Consider the following 22,525-nt stretch of genomic DNA (forward strand, 5'->3'; position numbering starts at 1 on the left):
AAGGCCGGAGAGCCTAAAATCGAAGAGGTTTTTGTTATTGCATTGTCTTAATTATTCTACAAAAAAAAAGTTTTATTTAAATGATAAATTGAGACTTCGAAAACATTAAGAGAACGATTATTTGTATTAGATATGACAATTATAGATTGATTAGGAAGTTGATTGCTGATTAATATTATTGATAAACTAAGTTTCTGATATTTTTGAAAAGTAAAAATATATACAGACTGGCCAGAGTGTACGTTTTGTACGTTACGCATCGAATCTGTGTACGTTCTGGACGTTATTTTGATATGTGTACGTAACGTATTTTGAAATTTGTATTTTTGTACGTTTTACGTTTTTTAAAAAAAAATAAGAATCAAATATTAGCAGAAAAGTAATTTGTATGTTTTGTACGAAAATTTTAACAAAAACTATAGGTGTATTATATTAAATAAATTCAATATTATCTTAAATTTTCATAGAACAAAAACATGTAGGTAAATTATGCATATTTGTTATTAGAACTTACAGTTTAAATTTATGGATTTGAAATATATGTCCTAAAGATTTAGTTTAAACTATTGAACAGAAAGAGATATGCAGTTGACTAAATTCAAGTTTAAATGCATTTCATGCAACTACCCCTTTAATAGATTTTACGATAATTTTTTTCAAATTCTTTATATACTTGGGTAAATTTTCCGAGATATCATATGGTGCTCAGTTTAGGATTAAGAAGTCTTATTTTTTGGTATCTTCAGTTTTTAAAGAATAAGAATCAAATATAAGTATAAAAGTATTTGTATATTTATTTGTATTTGTACAAAAAGTATTACAAAAATAGTATATTATCTATAATACAAAGTAAAATGATGTCTGTCTGTCTGCTTGTCCGTCTGTATATCAGAAGCTTAATATCTCAGTAACCACTGAACCTATTGGGCTCTACTCTTCACGGAATATACCTAATAGTCCTGTGGTGGTTTTTTGCTATTTTCTTTGGGGGAGGGACACTTAAAGCTTTTTACTTTCTACTAGGATTAGAGGCTTCGCCCCTAGCCTCTAGAGGCTTCGTCCCCTCTTTTATAGAATCGTTTGTTGGAAATTTGTCAAAAAAAATATAAAAAAAGATTGTGATTATTTTTTTCATTTAGGCTTCGCCCCAGGGTGCGGTGGGGGTTCCCCCACCCCGCTGATTTGCATTAGTTTACAAAAATAAATTGAGGGTTGGTTGATTTTTTTGGGAGGTAGGGTTTCCCACACTCTAAGAAAATAGCCTAAAACTACCACAGGACCAGTAGATATATTCCCTGAAGATTAGAATTTAAAACCCAATCTGTTCAGCGGTTACCAAGATCTTAAGCTTTAGACAGACAGGCATTGATTTACTTTGTATTAAAGACTAGTATTTTCTGAGATCTTTAGCAATAGACAAAATAACCCTATATCCTATTATATGTTTATCCTATAAATCCTTTTTTTCTGTAACAAAGAATCTCGCTAACTGCTGAATCGACATGATCTTTGTGAGGTTGTAGGCTATTTTCTCGGTAACTGTGTGAAGTAGTTATGAAAATCTTAAGCATCAGACCAAAAACTTACTACTTTATTTGATAGAATATACTTAGTACGTAATAACAGGATGTATGTCTCTCTGTCAGTTTATTTGTACCGAAGGTTCTTGCTAACCGCTAAACCGATATGGTTCTCCTTTACAGAGTAGCTTCTCATAGGTCCTGGGAGAGGGTACAACAACCCTCCCAAGAGAAACTACTCTTAGAAAAAAATCACCACCCTTCCCCTATTTATTCTTTCTTTTCAAAATTGAAATCAGAAATGGGGATGGTCTACTTCCCCCTCCCTCACTAAAAAATTTATTAGCGAAGCTACTCTATAATCACTTTGTCAGTCCGTTATGCTATTGGAGAAACGTGATTTTCTCGGCTCCTGTTTTTTGATTGAATAAGTTCACATTCTACATATTTTCATTGAGATTTGCCTTTTGGTTGGGTGCTAGATCTATTCCTAGATTTTCTTTTTTTCATGGTTTTCTCGACTTCTATTCAAGATAGACGGCTCAAATTTTCAGGGAATAAATAAATTCACATTCTACATATTTTCAAAAAGTTTCTTTAAGGTTTGTCTATTTGTTGCAGTGCTAGATCGATTCCTAGATGTATAGGTTTTTGTGATTTTCACAACTCATATTCCTGATAGTCGGTTGTAATTTTAAGGGATTGTATTAGTTTTCCTTCTTAATACTTCCACTAAATTTCATTGAGATTTGCTTATTGGTTGGGGGGCTGAATTTATTCCTAGATTTTCACGTTATTATATATTTTTCAAAGGTTTTGTAATTTATTTAAATAAGTTAAATGCTTATTTTTTACGACACTACTCTATAGTTTATATAGTTCCCAGATTTCCATCAATAACTTTTGAGCTTCGCTACTGAAGGATGTTGTCATCCTTGTTTTTTACTTTTTATTTTTAAATAAAAAAAATAGGTTTTTGAATTCAACTCCCCCCCCCCTAATCAAGTTCCTCTAGAGGCCTCTAAGGGCGTAGTCGCTGGTCCTTATAATAGGATATACTTTGTACATAATAACTATTTTGGGAAAGAGTATCACTATCCACCCTCCCAAGAGAAATTGACTTTAGAAAAAAAACTACCTCCTCCCCCCAAAAATGAATTTTAATTGCTCACTGATTTTAAGTTAATTTTTTTCCAGATGTCTATACATAACTTTTGAGCTTCGCTACTTATGTATTTTGTCATCCATGTTTTTTTTTATTGAATTCAACTCTCTCCTCCTCAAGTGCCCCTAGAGGCCTTTAGGAGCGTAGACGCTAGTTTTTTTGAATAGAGTAATAGGATATCTTGTGTCTGTTAGTTCGCTATGGTTCTCCTTTACAGGTAGCTGCTAGTAGACTTAAATGTATTGATAATAGGTAACTAGAAAATTATTTAACTTATTTTTATTAGGAATGTACGTTCTTGTACGTTTTTTTACTTTTTTTATGTACGTAACGTATTTTTTTGTGTACGTTATGTACGTTTTTTATTTTCAAAATTGGCTGGCCAGTCTGTATATAATCCAGATAACTACCAGGATCCAGTGTTGGGGACATTTTTCGTAAATTATTTTCTGCTCTTTTGTAGCGACTTAGCTGGTTAATATTTCCTACACTATTGGCTGTTATTCAAAGACCCAATTATAAGTCGGCTCAGGTTCCATTAAGCGAGGACTTAGTTATATAACCCTCTTCTCCCTCTATTGTTTTAATACTTGACCTAACGAGGGGTTTCTCGCTGACAATGACAAAATCATGTTTGTATTGATTAAAAAGGTTTAAAATGGATAATTACAGCCCTAATTCTGGATACATACTGGCTACAGAGAACAGTAGGTAAGTTGTCATAGATGCATGCTATTTTTTTTTGTAGAAGACATGCAATCAGTAAATTATGGTTTTGGGTATCAATTCACATGAGTTTCAAAAGGTTGATTCCTACGTAATTAATGGTAGATTTGTCCTAAAAATAGCCAAAAAAAAACGGCTGAGTCGTTAGCCGTACTTTTCCAAATTTTTGTGTGATTTTGGGAAATAAGACCTACCAATGAATACTCGCGTCAAGCTTCATATCGAAATTCGGATTCTTTAATAGAACTCCTGATTGTTTATGGTTAAATTACCAATCATATTTCCAAAATTAACTTTTTTTTCACATAAAAATATACTGTCCTAAATTATGATCGCTATAAATTGATAAAAAAAAGGAGTTCACAGTAGGTTTATTTCATTCAGCTGAATTAATAATTTGTTTTAAAAATCTCCTTGATTTGTTACAATTTAGTAATGAAACCTTTGTAATGGGTAAGATTTGTAAAGCTTAAAAAAAAACTTTACTAAAATGAAATAGGTAGGTATGTACTATGTAATGCACAAAATGGGACCCTGAATTAGCCTCTTATCCTCTTGGTTTGTCTTGTATTAACAGAAAAAATATGTTACATAAGATTTAGGTAGTACCATTTCAAGGAAACCCTTTACAACCGAAAAGTATCCCATACATTTCTGAATTTTACCGAAGTTTAAATCTGTTATTATATTTAGGGACAGCATCTATGATCAGAATGTACCTGGAACTCCGATTTTCTTCACTTTGGAATCTGCTTTAACGCAAAGTTTGTTTATATGTATAAGAATCTAATATTTAATCAGAGAAAAAAAAATAATATATTTTAGAGCTAAACTAAGTAAGACTGGACTTTCTTAAAGGGGGTCTATAATAAATTAAAATAAATGCCTCTTTTGTTTGTCCGGGCTTAAGCTTTCCAAAACTGGTTTTAATCTTACAATATTCTATTTTAATATCTACAATACCAGATAACTATTTCAATATTTGTAAAGACCTGAGTAAAATCAAATATTTATAAATGATAAATTAAGTTATTAACTACATTTTACATATTTATATTACACACTACACAAACCAACCTACAAGTGCCAACTTATCATTTAAGTTTCCCACATGACACATAATATTTTTTTGTGTGTTAATTCTTTAATTCCTATGTTGTTTAGAGCCGCATTTGGTGCCGCATTCACCAGCCCTCTCCGTCATCTCTGGGAGAAGCTACATATCAAGCCCAGGTACTAAATGGGTGGGGCGTATGTATGCCATATATATAATGTATAATATATAATTAAATAAAGAATACTCTTGAAATAGCTGACTGCATTTAGAGGAGAAATAAAACTTTTTTGCAGACGGGAAAACATGAATCTTGTGCAGAATATACAACCTACTTGGAGATCAAATAAAACACAGTACATTAAGAAACATCCTAGTAACCTAAATATTTTTGATTTTCCAAAGCATTTGATTCCAGTAAATAGTTACAAATAAATACAAATATCAACAAATTAAGGCATTTTAAAGGTAATGTAATAATAATCTATATAATCAAGATGTACTAAACACTTTGTTTTCGGTATCTTTAAGTAGAACTAACTCCATTTTTTAAGTCTTTAATTATTACGCGGTGTTAAGCCTAGATTCGAACCAGACGATTAGCGGATGGGATGAATATAAAGGTGTTATTTCAGGTAGCTGGAGTCCTGGACAAAGGTTGCCTCTGACACCTACAACAACACCTCTCACACCTGCAAATAACATTATTGATCATCAGGCGCATTTTCATTCTTAACATCAAACCAAATTATTTCTTTGACGTTTGTGTCGATTAACTATACTTACCATGTTTAAGACAATATGCCTTAAAAATGCCTTGGCGGAAGCGGATGAGACATTTTAAAATCCGCGAGAAACTGTGGCTTTCGGCGAGAGCGGCCGATGTTACGCCGCCGTTTCTTAACAGTTCTACAAAATCCCTTAATTCAGTGCTTGGAACCCTTTTTTTATTTCCTTTGTGTTTTAGGTTTGGGTTAAAAAATTGTCTGATCCGCCCCCCCCCCCTTTTTAAAATGATGATATTAACAATGAAATGTACTTGAAATTAGTGGAATGTAACAGAGAGATACCTTTCTTCAGTTGTTTCAACAGAAGAATTATACAACAGGTTTAGTTTATTTGTAACAAAAAAAAATAGAATAATTTAATTTATTTGATGTGACACTTCATTACGTTTTATTTGTAGAGGCACTAAGTTTGGTGCTTTCCAACAAAGTGCCAGTCAAGCATACAAATCCCCCCCCCCCCCTATTTTTAAATATATTGAAATTAAGGGTGGAAGGGTAGCAGGTAACGAACCCTTCCCCCCCCCCCTCTCTTGATTTAAGTTTGTATAAAAGAAATAAGAAGGGAGGGGGTATTTGTGCTCAAAACGTCACTTTGAGGGATACCACTTTAAGTTGTATTGCAATGTCATTTCTACCTATAGTTTTCCAGCTTTGTCAATATCTTTAAATATTCCAATTCCATCAATACATAAAATAATTTTCAAATAGGAATTTTGCCTAGGTACCTATAGTTAACTTAATATTTAGATTGCGTCAGATTTGTTCACCTCTACCTGGATCTCCCATAGCTACCGTTCCATCAATCACAAGTAAGAAAACAACAGGGAGGGAGGGGACAATAGACTCTTTCTACACTTGACCCCATAGTTTATGTCTAGCTTTCTTATTTTTTGGCTCAACAACTTTTGGGACTATTGAATTTTGATAAGTAAGTTCAGTAATTTGAGTGTTCGTATGTTTAAACTACTAATTGTAATCTACAGATAGAGAAATATTTTTTTTATCATCACTGGGGTTGTATTTCAATTTATCGGCCGTTGTCTTATCCCTTAAGATCCATTGGATATTGTAGACTCTACACTGCACTGTAGAGTTTAATATTGTAGCGAGTTTAGCCAATTTTGCTAGGAAAACTAAAATAAGGAATAGTGTCATGAAGACTTTATAAGGAGTTTATCCAAAATCATAATCATATTGTTAGAAGAACAATGAAGTTGTAGATTCATTTGTGAATAATATTTTAATGTACTATTTGATGCTTATATTCTAATATGACTTATCTAAAAAGTTGGAAAATCATTTTTTGAATCTTTCCCTTTTCATCATTTTTTTTATGTTTAGATTCTCCATTTCAACAGTCAACACCATCAAACAACACAAGCATTGATCAAATATTTGCCAACGATAATGCAAATTCTTCATTTGAACAATCTCGCAGAAGTCTTGCCTTCACTCCAAGCAAATTGACGACCCTGTCAAGATCTAGTTTGAACAATACCCCAAGCAGAGGATTAAACATATCATCGGATATGTTGATCATGCACGACCGTAACTTGGGCAGTACGATGAATACAAGCTCGCTGGCGAGTTCTTTGTTGTCACGGCCTGAAAGTCCGCTAGGAGGTAACTTTTTTTTCCTTGTTATTTTTAAGTTAAAAAAAGAAAATTCTATTTGGATATCAACTCAACCGAAATTGATCAAGAAAAAAAGCCCGTATTTTCGACTTATTTTAGGTTAAAAAAGAGATATATTTAGTCCAACTGACGCTTCAAAGGAATTTGTAATTGAATAGGGGTCGACCAATTTTATTGAAAAACGGCAGAAACAGCGGATTTTTTATTTTATTACATAAAGAAGGAGGAATCTTCACAGCAGCCACACTTTGGAATAGTTGTAATTTGTTATCAATACCTAAAAATACAATTCTTATCATTTACTACATACAAATATTATTATGCATACAAAGAAGTTATTCTTGGTTCTAAGTGAGAATAAACTATAACTTAGAAAAAAAGTTATAGACAGTTTTCCATTTTTCTAGAATGTGAATCAAGCAAAGGTTTATTAACACCTGACACCCCCGAGCAACCAGCATCCTCCTTGTTCGGGTCCAGCGTGGCCCTATGCACCCCCCTACACCCTCTGGATCTAAACATATCAGGCCAGGGTGCAACGCCACTCAAAATTGAAGCAAACTCATCTAACTCCAACGTCCCAACAACCCCCATACTGGGACGAAAAAGTAATAATTTTGTGTCCCCCTACAACCATCACTCTCTGGGCACACCCATAATCCAGCCTCCAGGTTCTACTCCAGGAACACCCATGCTGGCTACAAGCACTCCTGCCCACCAGTCTAAAGCAATTAGACCTTCAGGAAGAAATATGTTTATGAGTAATGAGTATATTCTGCAAAATTGACCCTGTTTAAGGGGGAGGGGGGGTAAAAAAAATATGTGGTTTGGGGGGGGGGGGAAGAGAACTTAATTTTTTTCTATTTTCCTAGGTCCTTGGTGAAAAAAACTTTAAAAATTATACAATGAATAAAATATAGAGTTCTTTAAATATTTTTCCATTTCCCTTCCCCCCCTCTTGGTAGAAAAAAATTTAAAAAATTAGTAGCGGGGAAAAGAAATGAATCTTGTGCAGAATATACACCCCTGGATTATTATTAAATTAGGGCAGGGTTAATTTGTAATACTTGATAACATATATCTACTAAACAGGAAGTTCATTACTCTTTACTTCATCTGAAAACAAGGCAGGCAGTGCTAGTAAAACTTCTGCTGGAGGCAGTGAGGTCAAAGTTCAAATGGCGGGAACACCTCAGACAAAGAGGTTATCAACGTTTCCTAGCATTCCTGGCAGTGCTCCTTCCAGGTAATTATCACCTTCTTTAGGATTCCTGTTAAATATGGTTATAATGAAGAGGGTGCATAATCTTATAAAAAGATTTTGATTTCTTGTATTAATGACATATAATAAAATTATTTATAAGATAATTGTTCTATTAACTTTTTTCTTGGGGAATCCTAGCTTTAAAAAAATAATATCGACTATGCCCCTAGAGGCCTCTTCGGGCACGTGAAGAATGTTGGGAGGGGGGGGGGGGGGGAGTTGGGTTGTTAATTCAAACATTCACTAATTTTTTTAAAGAAAAAGTGTATCTAAATTAGGGAGATTTATTTGCAGGGTTTGTGTCTCTTAAGAGGCCGGGTGGAAGTTCCCTCCCCCAAAATAGTTATAAACCTTCGCTGGACCTATAATAAGATTCATTGTAAAGGGGAAATTTATCGTTTAAGTGGTAAGCAAGATCTTGAGCTACAGACAGACATACATCCTATTATTTTCTAGGGTTGGGCCGGATATCCGGTCATTTTTTTATATCCGGCCGGATACCGGATAATAAAACTATCCGGTTACATGATATCCGGCTGATTTTTGACGCCGGATATCCGGTAAATTGCCGGATATCGAACGTTGGCCAGATATCCGGCCCAACCCTATTATTTTCTATATTAATTAACATTTTGGTATTTTTAGATTGTTGGCTCTGCGTGCTATTACCTCGCCGGGAATGAGAAAATTCAGCCCTAGCAAGTTTCAGGAATTTATTTTTGCATCAACTTTTATTAAAATATATTTTATTTATAACTTAATTTACAGTATAAACGATTTAATTTCATATTAAAATAAACACAAATTGTTGAAAATTATAACAATGTATTGTTGTAAAATGAAATACAAATCAGAAATCAAGACCCGTTCTGTCTAAGCCGTTTTCAGTGAAAAGAGATCTGTTCAAAACTGAATCTTCTCAGCAGACAAACAAGAAGGTAAAAATGTTTTTTTTTCTAAAAGACAGACAAAAAACTTCATTAGGTACCTATATAGTAGTTTTAGCTATAAAAAATAAATAGGGGAGTATATTCTGCATGGGGTCCCCGGTTAAGTGTGGGGTGAAAAATATGTGAGTAGAGGGAAAAATTTCTCACTAATGTTCCTTGAAAATAATATTAACTTAGTATGTCTATGACAATGAAATACAAATATACTATATTATAAATACTGTTAAAAAGCTGGTTATACTTAATTCTTATTATTTGAAGTAAAGGGGAAATTTTAAATTTTTATTCAGGTGCAGATAATACACCCATGAAAAGAAATTGCTGTTTTGCACCATATAACCCATTGGGATTCATTTTAAGGTTTAAGACAATGGACGATTTTAATTAACCAGATACCCGAAAATAGTGCAACTTTTTTCATTACTTGAATGATAATAATTTATCCTAAAACAGGAGGGGCTCAAACCACTGACAGGCCTAAACTCTTCATTATCTGGAGTATTTGACGATGATAGCGACAGCGAGGATGACAACAAAAGTGAAATTGGTAATGATGAAGATAGGAAAGATGTTGAGGTTGATATGGATACCACCAGTCCGCTTGATGTCCAGATTGAACAAGAGAAAGTTTCTTTTAATTCAGGTTAGCTGGTAGTTTTAAAATAAATTATATAGACTTTACCTGGATATTATGACAGGGGAAAAATTGTCTTTAATTTAGCTTGCTTTTTCCCCTGTCATTTATTGGTCAGTTCGTTAATCGATAGTTAGCCCTACAGAGTATCCTTTTATTAGAAAACATAATAATCTGTTGTAAATTACAGGTAATAATAAATCAGCTGTTAAAATAAAATAAAATTTTGTGGGGGGTTAATCATGTGAAATTATCCACCTAGCCTACTTATTATGTTTGCACAATACATTTGTAGAAATGAAACTTCTCTATAATTCCATATGTTCGTCTGTATGTACTTTAGTCTCTGTATGTCTGAAACGTTTTGGGGGATACATGAATTTTTTGGCTGATTGTAATGTTAGATGATACTTTTTTGTTTGAAGATTCCCCTTACCAATGTGCACCTAGTATAGGATAATTTCTTGGTCTGTAGGTATGTCGGTTATGCTACAGGGATCACCCTTTATTCTGTCCTGGTCTTATTACTAAATGCATAACTGGTATTAATTTTAGAATTTTTGTTTTGTTACTTATTAGTGGAATATTTTCTAGGTATAATACGATATGATACATTATTTTTCAGTATGGCTGAGAACCGGTTATAATCCACTGAATATTAATCGGTTTCGAAGCGATACTGAAAAGTTTTATTGTTTAAATATTTAGAAATGGTGATAAAATCTAGCAGTAAAGAAATTTCACGTAAAAGAATTATGAAGAGAAGCCTTGCTACTCCCAAACAAAGCTCGAGGAATTTACACTTTATTTTTACCTTGAATATTTAGTAACCATTGACCAGTGATGGTAATCAGAATATGTCCGGGAGGGGGGTACATTGTACTGTAAGTAAATTATACTTGTACCCAAAGTTTTAGAAATGTACTCTCTCATTCTTTAGCTCAAAAAACTTTGGGTACTTGTAAACATTATTGATTGTTTCCAAACAGCAGTCTTTCAAACAATAATTTTTATCTACATTTAAAACAAACTTTAACATTTCAATTGTATTTAACTGTCAAAAGTGAAATCAATGCAGTTTTTCTTCCCTGATTTTTTTCCCAATAAAAATAATCCTGATATGTAAATTATTAGCAGTAGTAATAAAGACAACGGAAACGTCTCCCCTATTTTGTCGCCACTTACCTCAGGGAGAGGGGATTGTGGGGGTTTATCACCAACTTGCTACAACTCAGGTATTCATAATAAAAAATGTTTTCTTTTTTGTAACAGAGCTTCTCCATAGCTAGGGTATGTCCGCCCGAGTAAGATACGCGAAGGTAGAAATTTCTTAAGGATCCTAAAGACAGAAATAGTTTTATTGCTGAAAAAAACATTATATCTTTTATATCATAAGCAGTCTTTATCAGGGAGTAAGTGAGGGGACAATGGGCAATTAATTCAATTTAAGAGGGTTCGCTGAAAAGCAATGAAAACCAGATTTATCAAGAAAATTTTACCAAAATTGTAAAGGGATCATGGTAACCTAATTTAGAACAAAATTAGTTCTAAGAAAATAGTTATTTTCTTGGGAAAAAATATTTGTTAAAACCAGCCATTAATATTAAATTATTCTGTCTGCATATTCAAAACTAGCTCAGCTAGTTAGCGGGGCATTGATGCGCAAGTACCCAAAGTCAGTCAGAATCTGCTGTATTCGTGCACATTCCCTTTAAGCCAGTACCCAAAGTCTGAGACTCCTAAAAATTGAATATTCGATCCATTGTCCTCTCCCTTACTCCCTGGTCTTTATTGACAATACCTGCAAAAATATCAAACTTTTAACTTGTTAAAATTACTGTGCTCAATTGTCAACATAATTTTGTTTGACTTTACATTTACAACGCGACGTTCATAGGTATACATATTTGTAATTTGCTTTCATACTCATTGTATTCATTGAATGAGCAGAAAAATCGGGTACGACCAGAATTTCACTTGGACAACCAGGAGCAAGACTGGTTCCTGGAAAACCTAAGGCCAGTCCGTTAGCTGGACAACATGGAGCAAGACTGGTACCTGGAAAATCAGGAGCCAGTCCAGTACCTGGACAACCTGGAACCACACAAGTACCTAGACCGACTGGAGACGGGTCAACAGGAACTCCAAAACTGTTCAGGGAAAAAAGACCCCTCAAAACAGGAGACAAACCTAAACATTGATAAACAATTCTTATATTGACTAAGAATAAAAATGATCTCAAAGTAACAAAACAGTATTTTTTCGGCCTTATTTTAAATTATCTGTGATTGAAACGAGTTTATTATCATAAATACTTTTAGAGCTTCCAAATTCTAGTTCACGTCTTGTCTGTTATTTATGATGTACAAAAAAAAATAGATTTTATTTTATACATTTATGTAAATTACGAATATAATATATTACATTTGTTATTTTTTTATTATTTACCTAGTAAATTATTACATTTATGAAACAAAATAAAGTATATAGGTAATAGAATTAGATCAGAGAATCATTTATTTAGACTTCCAAAATTGTAAATGAGTAAATATTTTGTAGTCCAACTATGTTTTTAATAAAATAGTTTAATAATCATCTATCGCAACGTATCATAGACAGTTTTCCGCAAAAATTAAAATGAAAAATTGTAAATTTAAAACCAGCCTTGTTAGAGGCCGAAAGCCAGGGCTTACAAATGTGGTAGGTATTATTTTATGATTTTTTAAATTTTAATATTTGTAGAAAGTTGTCTGTAATACGATGCTATACATAATTTTTCAGTATGGCAGAGAACCGGTTTTCATACAGCGGATATAAATCGGTTTGAAAGCCATACTGGAAAATATCTTATGGTGTGATAAGTTAAACAGATGTAACCGTGCTGACTATATTGTAATCTTTAGACTTTTATCAAAATTTCTTGTGATTGTTATTAACATCATTTTTTTCAGAATATTTTAAATTAAAATGTAGTTAAATATATAAAGTGTGATTATTATTATATAAAAATAGATGGAAAAAATCAAAATGGAAGAAGATAATTCTTCAAGGACTTCTGTAATAGTCTCCAAAAAATCATACTTTGAAAATTCAAAATTAGAAGAAGAAACAAATAATTTAATCCAAGATGAAACCTTATCTAAAAATTTAGAAAATATTTCTGAAATATCAAAAGATTTAATAGGAGTCAACAAAAACGCAAATGAAGAATCTCAAAAAGATGTTGTCACAGATACTGAAGGTACAAATGATGCAGCAAAAGATGAAGATACACTTAGTAAGGAAATGGTTGATTTAAATCGGATCTCAAAGGTTGGTAATATTCATTTTATTTCATTGTTTTTATTCATTTTAAAGTTTTTAAAGAAACAAGATTTCCTAGCTCCAGATAATATGTTATAATAAAACAAAAGGAAAGATATGAATATATTGTAGGTACCTATGTAAAAAGCTCTTACATTTTTAAACGTATTTGCAATTGCTTATTAAAATTTTAGCTACAATCAAAATGAATAATGATCTATTTAAGGTTCTAAATAATGTTGAAGCTTTTGAAGAAGATAATATCGACGATCCTGAGGCAGTTGATGGTGGATTAGATGCCTTCAACGGTACCGTTCAACAAGCTATTAAAGGCGCTGAAAGTATTAATCTTGATTCTGTCGACAAGAAGGATCCTTTAGAAAATATAAAAACTCTTAGTGATGTGAAACTAGATGATACTAGTGAAGATCATGGCATTGACAATGATCATGAAAATCAGAATGTTATAACTCTAGATGAAAAGAAAAGTACTATTGATATTCCAAAGCTAAAATCAGAAGAATCTTCTGAAGTTACAGAAATCTTAGATGCAGACAACTCAGGTATTAATGCACAGAAAGGGCAATTTTGTTTATCATTATTGGGGAATAAAAATTTCCATCCCTTGTGTGATTTTTTCCGACTGCTGATTTTTTAGTGAAGTTACCTCTTTTTGAAGAGCATCCATTTAACAATTTACTTAGACCATCCGTCTGTCGGTCAAGCTACAAAAGACAAATATAATTATTTTTAAAGGTTTTTTTTTCTTTTATGACCACTCATCATACACACTAAAACTCTTGTCAGTTTGTACAACAATGGATTTGCTACTTATGGATATTATCATCCTTGTATTGTTTAGAACCAGTGGAAGTAAAGTTAGAGCCAGCCTATGACGAATATTTAGAAAAAACAACTAGTCCAAAGAAATCCCGAGATACCAAGGTTATTTTTTACAACATAGTTTGCATGTGATTTCATACAAATTTCCTGCTATACCCCCTTTCCCACTTTATTTTTTATTGGGGGGGGGGGGGTCCTAGATGACTAACCCCAGAGAAGTGGAAACGGCGAAAATTATCCATTTATACTTAAGAAAAGGAACTATTACCTAGTTAATTTGTTTTAATGTAATAAAAATTTAGGATGGGGAGGGAGAATCCCCACAGGAGAGTACAAAATCCCCACGGAAGTATCCTGTGGGTGAATTTCCCTGCGTCGAGTGTGATTATGTGGCCAAGAGGAAGGACAAACTTAATCAACATTTTCAAACTCAACATCTTGGGGTCAAGTAAGTTGTTTCATCTGCTTTTTAATAGTTTCATGATAATTAGTTTTTTAATAACTAATCAAATTCCGGGCCCCAATTTTCGTTTAAATAGAAGAATTTTTTCGTATTTAGATGTCATTGTCCACTTTAAAAAATCTTGATTTTATTTGTATATTTTTAACTTTTGTTTAATCATGGAGCCTTAATCCTATCCTATTATATAAAGAAGTAATCTTTTTTTTTGTTTGTAGCGAAGGTTCTCGCTAACCGCTGAACCGATATGGTTCTTATTTTCAAAGTAGCTTTTCATATGTCCTGGGAAGGTTTATAGCTATTTGGCGGAGGGGAAATCACCCCTAGAAAAAAAATATTCCTTAATTTTTTTCTACTTTTTTTAAAAGCCTAAATGAACTCATTTTTTTCGCCTTATTTACCCCTAGAGAATTCTTGGGGCGTAGCCGATAGTTTGTTCATAATTATTTATTATTACCCTTGTTAGCTTTAATTTTGCGCAACTTCTCTACATGATTGTCCTTGTCGCAGGTATAAGTGTGACGAGTGCGACAGTGAATTTACTCGCGGGGACAAACTAAAGAAGCACAAAGCCTCGAAGCACGGAGTACAGACAGTGTACACGTGCGAACAATGTACTTTCAACTCTAAAAGTCATAAAGAGTACACAGCTCATGTCAAAATTCATCCTTCTAAGGTAGCTTATTTAAAATTCTCTTATCTAATAATGGTGTAGAGAGAGAGAGAGAGAGAGAGATAATATTCGTTTGCTTCAAAGTTTTGGGTACATTTATTATATCTTGATTGGCTGGTTCAAGTCATTAATATTTTATTTTTATGTAGAGTTATTTTGATTTTCATCATTGGGGGTGTACATTGATTTATTATCCATTGAATTGACCCCTGAGAACTCTTAAGTATTAATAGATTTAAAATGGAATAGAAATATTCTATATTGATATTTTATCTAATCTGTTCATTTTTAGATGTTCAAATGTAATTATTGTAGCTACTTCACTCCTAGACCTCAAAGGTACCATTTTTATTTATCATATTATGCTATTGGTTGCGTTCCTATTCTTAAGGGGTATCTATCAATTAGAAACTTCATGAAGCTTCCCTGAAATGGTTAGAACTCAATTAGTTAAGTTAACAGATTACATAAGGCACAGCCAAAAACTAACTACTTTCTACCATAGATGATAAAAATGGTATATAAAGGGGAAAAAATTACTTTTTTCTTGACCTTGTATAAGCAAAGGATTCAAAATACTTTATGCTTAACTTGTTAGAAATATAAAAAATGAAACTTTTATACACTTGATTTTAAAATAGATCTTCTCCATATTTCAAAAAATATTTTTTTAAGATTGCAAGATCATGTTGAAAGAAAGCACGAGCATGGAGCTTATCCTTGCGACGTTTGCGGTTATATTGCTGTCTCTACCAGAACTTTGAGTAGACACAAAGTAAGTATTATTATTATTATTGTAATCCTGGCTTGCTCTCCCGGCCTCCTTGACTCTTTGCCACTCGCTGGTGTTCCCGCTGGGGCTGCGGGAAAGCGGTTCATTGTTATGACGCGGTGTTGATCTGAGATTCGAACTCATCACCTTCCCTTCTTGCTCTATATTAAGAATTATTAACCTTGTAAATATATTACTATGTCATTGTCTATACATTTTTTTTACTTCAGGATAGTAAACATTCCGAATTTCAATATCCGTGTGAGATGTGTGACTACAAAGGTCGTCGTCCTGACCACCTGGTTGCTCACCAGCGCCGTGTTCACAAGAAGATGGTCAACTCGGAGCACGTGCGCCTCAACAATTGTGTCAACAGCGATGGTCAGCATGTTCAGGGTGAAAAGAAAACTCCGGTGATTATTATTTTTGTTACAGCTTATCTTCTTTAAGGGTAGAAAATTTTAGCCTGTTCACAAATGTATTATATGAAAAAAAATGTTACAAAAAAGGAAAGAAAACTTCGCGCACAAAGCATAAATGACAAAAGAATATATTTATTAACTTCTCTTAAAGTTATACGTTTTCATAAAGGTCATCTTTATAAGCCTAAATCCTTTTAAGATAAATTGTCCCTTGAAAAAAAAGTCCCTCTCAAAAATATATCCTTTTTTTAATAACTAAAATTGAAATTGAATTACCCCATCTTAAGGGCTTTTAGTCACCTCTAGGGCGATGCTGATATATAATTGACTGATTTTTAAAATTAGGGAAAACCTTCAACATCAATATTGAAGAGAGAAACAGACCATGGAGATATGAAACCTAACTTGAAACTAGAAACAGAACCTATAACTAAGGTAAATAGATTAATACTTTTAGTAGCTAAGCTACTTCATAAATCACTTGGTACAATTACATCTGTCTATTTAGCTAGGCTATTAGTCTATTTTTTTTATAAATGGGTCTGCCATTAATTCTATTGGGTTGGACATCCGATCTCTAAAATGCGTTGCTACTCATTGATGTTATTATCTAATTATTACTTAAAAGCGGTAAGGTTTTTTATTTGTCTTTTTAAATATACATAGATAATCACTGACCAGATTGGGTATTTCATTTTAGGGAAGCTTCCCTTTCGAATATAGAGCCACTAGATTTTAGATCATGATGAATTGCACAATGTAAATATTATAAATTAAAATTCACCCATTGATAATCTAGGAGTTGTTCTAGAGGTCTTTTATCATACCACTATCTATCGTTTGATAAAATGATTGATTGAATGATGATTGTATTCAGGTTGAGTCAAAATTGAAAACAGAGTTGGATGTATCTGATCATGAGGACCAAGATGACTTCAATTATATGTTTACACCATTGGATAACAATCCAATAGAGCCAGGAGTGTATTTTGTTAATATAAAGTAAAATGTCAGGGATCTAAAGTGATAAGACAATGGCCTCTAAGTTGATGTACATTCCTAATAATGATGCACAAACTGCCTATCAAAATTCAAGAAGGTCCCCAAAGTTGTTAATCAAACGAATAATAAAACGTTATTTTAAAACTTTGGAGACTAGTGGAATAAATATAAATGTTTTATATTAACAAATACTGGTATAGATGGGCTGGAAGGCCTTCCTGACGAAGTACTGGAAAAAATTAATCCCATTGAATGGTTAATGCAACAGGTTAGCCCTCAATTTAAATTTTAGTAATAAAAATTATAACATTTTGTTAGGGGAAAATTGTAGATACACAAAGATTAGTATCGTCCTGAAAAGAATTAAAATTGCTTGATTCTCTTCTACAAGACACAAAATTAATCTAAATGATTGCTTGAATAGAGATGTATTTTATAATAGTCTTAGATTAAAAATTACTATAACTTTAGGTTTAACCTTCTCATTTTGTGCTGTGGCCCCTTATTAAAAACCTTAGTTACTTTTTTTGTTCAAAATCATTATAAGTTTTTTTAAAATTCTTTAGGGTGCTTTAACATATGATGTGAAAAGAGAATTCGATGAAGATTATAAAGAGGTAACAACTAACATCTCTCGAAATGATATAATACCATAATATTGGATTTATTATTAATTGGATCTTACATCATCATGTATATCCTCCTATGAAATAAAAATTATAGCCGGCTAAAATAATGATACCCCCCCCCCATCCATCCCCTTTACCCCTCCCCCCTCATCTACTGGATGAACGAACTGACCTGACCAAATGATGTACATGGTAGCAACCTAAATTTACGGCAATTTTTCCCCTATATCCAATAATTGTCTACCTTCAGTTCAGGCGCGTCTCTCTTTTGGACTGTGGAGTCCAGAGAATACGGCCACCCTGCTCCTCCATGAATTCCTTTTTTTGGCAAGTGCTTCAGCTTCTCCCCATGTTAATTCCAAATTAAAGAGGTCCTTTTCAGTGCTCCGACGCCAGGTCATTTTTGGTTGTCCCCGTTTACGTTTACCAGTGGTGGGGTTCCATTGTAAGCACTTTTTTGGAAACCTATTTTGTTCCATTCTAAGCACATGTCCTAGCCACCTTAGTCTTTTAAATTTCACTTCTGCTTCAATACTATTGCACTTGGTCTTAGCATACAGCTCAATGTTTGATATTTTGTTTGGCCAGAATATTTTGCAAATTCTTCTTAGGCAGCTATTGTGAAATGCATTAAGTTGATTTGATTCAGTTTTCACAGTTCTCCAGCATTCAGCTCCATAAAGAAGAACTGATTTCACATTACTGTTGTAAAGTCTGATTTTTGTTTTCAGAGCAAGTTTCTTTGAATTCCAAACGTTGTGTAGACTGTTGAAAGCAACCCTAGCCTTATCAATCCTGGTTTTAACATCAGCTTTTGAGCCATTTTCACTGCTGATAACACTCCCCAAATAGGTGAATTTGTTGCTTTGTTTCAATTGATCACCATTTATTGTTATAGTTTGATCAGGGTTTGTAGGTATATTCATAATTTCAGTCTTCTTGACATTAACAAAGAGCCCGACTCGTCCTGCGTATTTGACTAGTCTATCTGTCTTAGCTTGTAGATGTTTAATTGTTTCTGAAATCAGTGCCAGGTCATCAGCAAAGTCCAGATCTTCTAGGTGTCCTAGTATGCCCAGCTGGAGACCACGTTTTTTGTCCTCTGTGGTTTTCTTCATCACCCAGTCAATGACCAATATAAATAGAATAGGTGATAAAATGCATCCCTGTCTAACTCCAGTGCTTATTTTAAAGAAATCAGATGTCTTATTGTTTCCAACTGAAACACAGGCTTGGAAGTTGTCATAAAATTTAGTTATCATAATTATCATCTTTTCAGGTATACCATAACTTCTTAGTATTTTCCAGAGTGTTTGTCTGTGTATGGAGTCAAAGGCCTTAGAGAAATCAACAAAATTTACATGGAGTGGCTTGTTAAATTCAACACATTGTTCAATAACTGTCCTAAGGGTGAAAATTTGGTCAACACAGCCTCTTCCAGCACGGAATCCAGCTTGTTCTTCTCTTAGTTTATTGTCAATTTTCTCATCAATTCTGTTTAAAATAACTTTACATAGGACCTTGCTTGGGATGGAAAGCAGCATAATTCCTCTCCAATTATCACAATTGTTCAAATCTCCCTTCTTAGGTAGTTTTATGATAATACCTTTAGACCAGTCAGTTGGTATCTTTTCTTGTCTCCAAATTTTATCAAAGAGATCAGTCAGAGTCCTAGCAGAAAGATCTATGTCTGCCTTAAGCATTTCGGCAGTTATCAAGTCAGGTCCAGGTGCTTTGTCATTCTTTAGACTATGTATAGCAGCTTTAACTTCTTGAATAGTTGGTGGTCTTGTGTCTATGTCTATTTCATGTCCTGGTTCTGGTTCAGCAGTAATTTCAGGTTCAGGTCTGTTCAACACTTCTTCAAAATGCGATTTCCACCTTTCAGCAACTTCTTTTTCTGTAGTGAGTAATTTACCATCTTTAGCCTTGATAGTTTCACCACTCTTTTTGTTATATTTGCCACTTAATTGCTTGGTTATGTTGTATACTGTTTTCATGTTACCGAAGTCAGCTGCTCTCTGGGCCTTTTCAGCCATATTGTCAATGTAATCTCTCTTGTCTTTCCTTGTGCGCTTTTTGACTTCTTTGTCTTTAGCAGTATATTCAGCTCTTAAATTGCCCATGTCAGCCAAATGTTGAGCATTATGAATTTTGTTTTTAAGCTTCTTTCTCTCTTCTATTTTGTTCCATGTTTCTTCAGAGATCCAGTCCTTTTTCTCTGGTTTCTTGTGTCCTAGGATTTCCTTAGCAGTAGATTGAAAGTTTTCTTTAATTGAAGTCCATGTGATCTCAGTCTCGTCATTTAGGTCCTCTAAGACTTGAAATCTATTTCTGAGTTTTAAGACAAATTCATTCTTTATCACTGGGTCCTTTAATCTTGAAGAATCATATTGTCTACCAATCTCACTCTTTTTATCATGGCCAGTACGCTTCAGCTTTAATTTAATCTTACTGACAACTAGTTCATGGTCACTGAATATGTCGGCTCCTCTATAGCTCCTACAGTCTTGCATTGACTTGACCCATTTTCTATTGATCATAATATGGTCAATCATGTTTCTTGTTTGTCCATCAGGTGTTGTCCAGGTATATTTGTGAATGTTTTTGTGTTGGAATAATGTACCTCCTACGACCATATCATTATTTAAACAGAATTCAAGTAAAAGTTCTCCATTTTCATTTCTTGTACCTATGCCAAAGTGTCCCATTGCATTTTCCACTCCAGTCCTGTCAGTTCCTACTTTAGCATTCATATCTCCAAGAACTAGACACATGTCATGTTTGGGTACTGAGTTTCTGATTGATTGCAGTTGATCATAAAACTCTTGTTTTACTTCTTCACTTTTGTCATTTGTTGGGGCATAGCATTGGATAAGGGTCAACTTGCAGTGCCTTGATTGGAATCTAGCCTTAATTATTCTGTCTGATATAGGTTTCCAGTCTATTAGTGAATTGACATGTCGTTTTTGAATAATTATAGCAACCCCATACATATGTTGACTTTCATGACCAGAATAAAGTATTAGGTGGCCATCTTTGGTTGTGGTTTGTCCTTGTCCTGTCCATCTACATTCTGCAATTCCAAGTATTCCGATATTGTAACTTGTCATTTCTTTAACTACTTGGGCTGTTTTAGTTGACTCATACATTGTTCTAACATTCCAGGTTCCTATCTTACAGCTTTGCTTAGAACTTATTGGTCCTGTCATCAAGTTGATAGCTTCCTTTCGGATTTCACCATCATCTTTCATATTCTCAGTAAACTGAGCATCAGTTCCAACAGTTCTTGTTTCATGCACTGCACACCTCTGGCTGTGTTAAAGCCATAAGTGTTTGAGGTTTTATGGGTGGTTTCTGTAACTGTTGGAATTTTTACAGGTAGGATAGTTAGTCCTACGCAAACCTTTCATATCCCTGGAAGGAAGGGTGACTGGTAAGGGGAGGGACGTCAATATCCCCCAGTACTTCAAGAAGTACCTCCTGCCCTGTAATTGTCTACCTATTTAATTTAAATTGCAATGATTAGGTTTTTTCGGCAGTTTCTTCTAACTGCCTAGACTAGCACAGAACCACCCCCTTATTTTGAAAAAAAATGAAAATTGATGTGGGGGGGGGGGGGGGGTCGTGGGGTTCGTTTGTTTATTACTTTAGGTTAGGTTATATTATAATTTATAATGAGTACTGGGCAGGGGTTAGGCAAAGGAGATAAAAAGTTTAACCACCCCCAACCCTCTAATTCCAATTTATTTTTAAAATGAAGGTTAAGATGGGATTATTATTGCTCATCAAGCCACCTCCAGGCTATTACCACTAATTGCTATGCTTATTGAGTTCCTACTTTTGTAACTATTTTGGTCAAGTTTTTTTTCCTGTTTCATAAACGGACATACCCCCCCCCCCCTCCCCACGCCCCTTTAATAACAAAAATTTCAGTAATATTATTTTCATTAATAAGTTATTTTTTTCAGGGAACAAACCCAATGGTTGTAAAAACAGAGATAGCGGATGATTATGACGAGTTTGTTGATGATGGTAAGAATTATACAAATTTATTTTTAACTTAAAATCAGGGAGAGTAGGACATTGGACTGTAAGTTATACTGTTACTCAAATTATAGTTATTTTAATCGTCGCGTTGGGTACAGTTATTCTGATTCTAAACTCTTATTGCTCAAACTTTTCAACCAAGAATGTACATTGGGGATCAATCTACCGTCTATTGTCTTATCCCTTAAGACCACTGAATACAGTTTGGGTAAAAAAATCGATTAAGTCGGAAGTCCTCTTTTCCTCCACCCCTCTTTTACATTACGAGTATAAGGGTTTTCATACAATCGAAAGACATGTTTGTGGTGCTTTCAGTAGACTTATATATCTACACATGTAAGCGGTCAACCTAACCACTGAACTCCCCAACATGAAGATGTTGATCTAGGTGATGGAATGGATGACAATGAGTCTGGTGATGATGACAATAGTGATGGTGATTATGATCCCAGCTATAATCCTAAACGAAAATTTCAAACTCAGGTACAAATCTTTTTCTGTTACAGTTGAGAGAAGAAAAAAAATATTTTTATTGAGACAAAATTGATTATTATGGTCCTATGGAGCTTTGTATTGTATGATTCTTTAGTTACTATTACGGTAAAGGTTACCTAAAACTTATTAAAAATGTTATT

General features: G+C 33.6%; 2 protein-coding genes across 6 annotated transcripts in view; both read left to right on the forward strand.

The window, feature by feature from the left end:
* Window position 1: 1 nt before the first annotated feature.
* Window positions 2-12,689, forward strand: LOC145321527 (uncharacterized). 5 transcript variants are annotated; one of them, XM_080162935.1, is made up of 16 exons: window positions 2-27; window positions 3,337-3,396; window positions 4,105-4,175; window positions 4,576-4,644; window positions 5,101-5,183; window positions 5,515-5,573; window positions 6,001-6,062; window positions 6,595-6,876; window positions 7,296-7,628; window positions 7,978-8,134; window positions 8,798-8,857; window positions 9,003-9,090; window positions 9,556-9,745; window positions 10,445-10,527; window positions 10,869-10,971; window positions 11,684-12,689. In XM_080162935.1, exons 2-16 carry the CDS (start codon window positions 3,344-3,346, stop codon window positions 11,935-11,937), a joined length of 1,947 nt encoding a protein of 648 aa, XP_080019061.1. In that variant the 5' UTR covers window positions 2-27; window positions 3,337-3,343; the 3' UTR covers window positions 11,938-12,689. The 5 variants fall into 5 exon arrangements, with proteins under 5 accessions (XP_080019061.1, XP_080019076.1, XP_080019085.1 ...); XM_080162950.1 differs by having other exon boundaries at window positions 11,687-12,689; XM_080162959.1 differs by having other exon boundaries at window positions 10,872-10,971.
* LOC145321516 (uncharacterized) overlaps window positions 12,686-22,525 on the forward strand; it is a 16,464-nt gene continuing 6,624 nt past the window's right edge. The window contains exons 1-14 of the mRNA XM_080162927.1: window positions 12,686-13,048; window positions 13,266-13,602; window positions 13,902-13,984; window positions 14,185-14,330; window positions 14,853-15,018; window positions 15,308-15,354; window positions 15,691-15,790; window positions 16,018-16,200; window positions 16,555-16,644; window positions 17,087-17,187; window positions 17,410-17,479; window positions 17,778-17,828; window positions 21,812-21,875; window positions 22,279-22,373. Coding sequence (XP_080019053.1) covers window positions 12,749-13,048; window positions 13,266-13,602; window positions 13,902-13,984; window positions 14,185-14,330; window positions 14,853-15,018; window positions 15,308-15,354; window positions 15,691-15,790; window positions 16,018-16,200; window positions 16,555-16,644; window positions 17,087-17,187; window positions 17,410-17,479; window positions 17,778-17,828; window positions 21,812-21,875; window positions 22,279-22,373 — 1,833 coding nt within the window. The 5' untranslated portion in view covers window positions 12,686-12,748. The remainder of the gene's footprint in view (window positions 13,049-13,265; window positions 13,603-13,901; window positions 13,985-14,184; window positions 14,331-14,852; window positions 15,019-15,307; window positions 15,355-15,690; window positions 15,791-16,017; window positions 16,201-16,554; window positions 16,645-17,086; window positions 17,188-17,409; window positions 17,480-17,777; window positions 17,829-21,811; window positions 21,876-22,278; window positions 22,374-22,525) is intronic.

The sequence above is a fragment of the Acartia tonsa genome, chromosome 1 (genome assembly GCF_053477335.1).
Source record: "Acartia tonsa isolate MP-2025a chromosome 1, ASM5347733v1, whole genome shotgun sequence".
Taxonomy (NCBI): Eukaryota; Metazoa; Arthropoda; class Copepoda; order Calanoida; family Acartiidae; genus Acartia; species Acartia tonsa.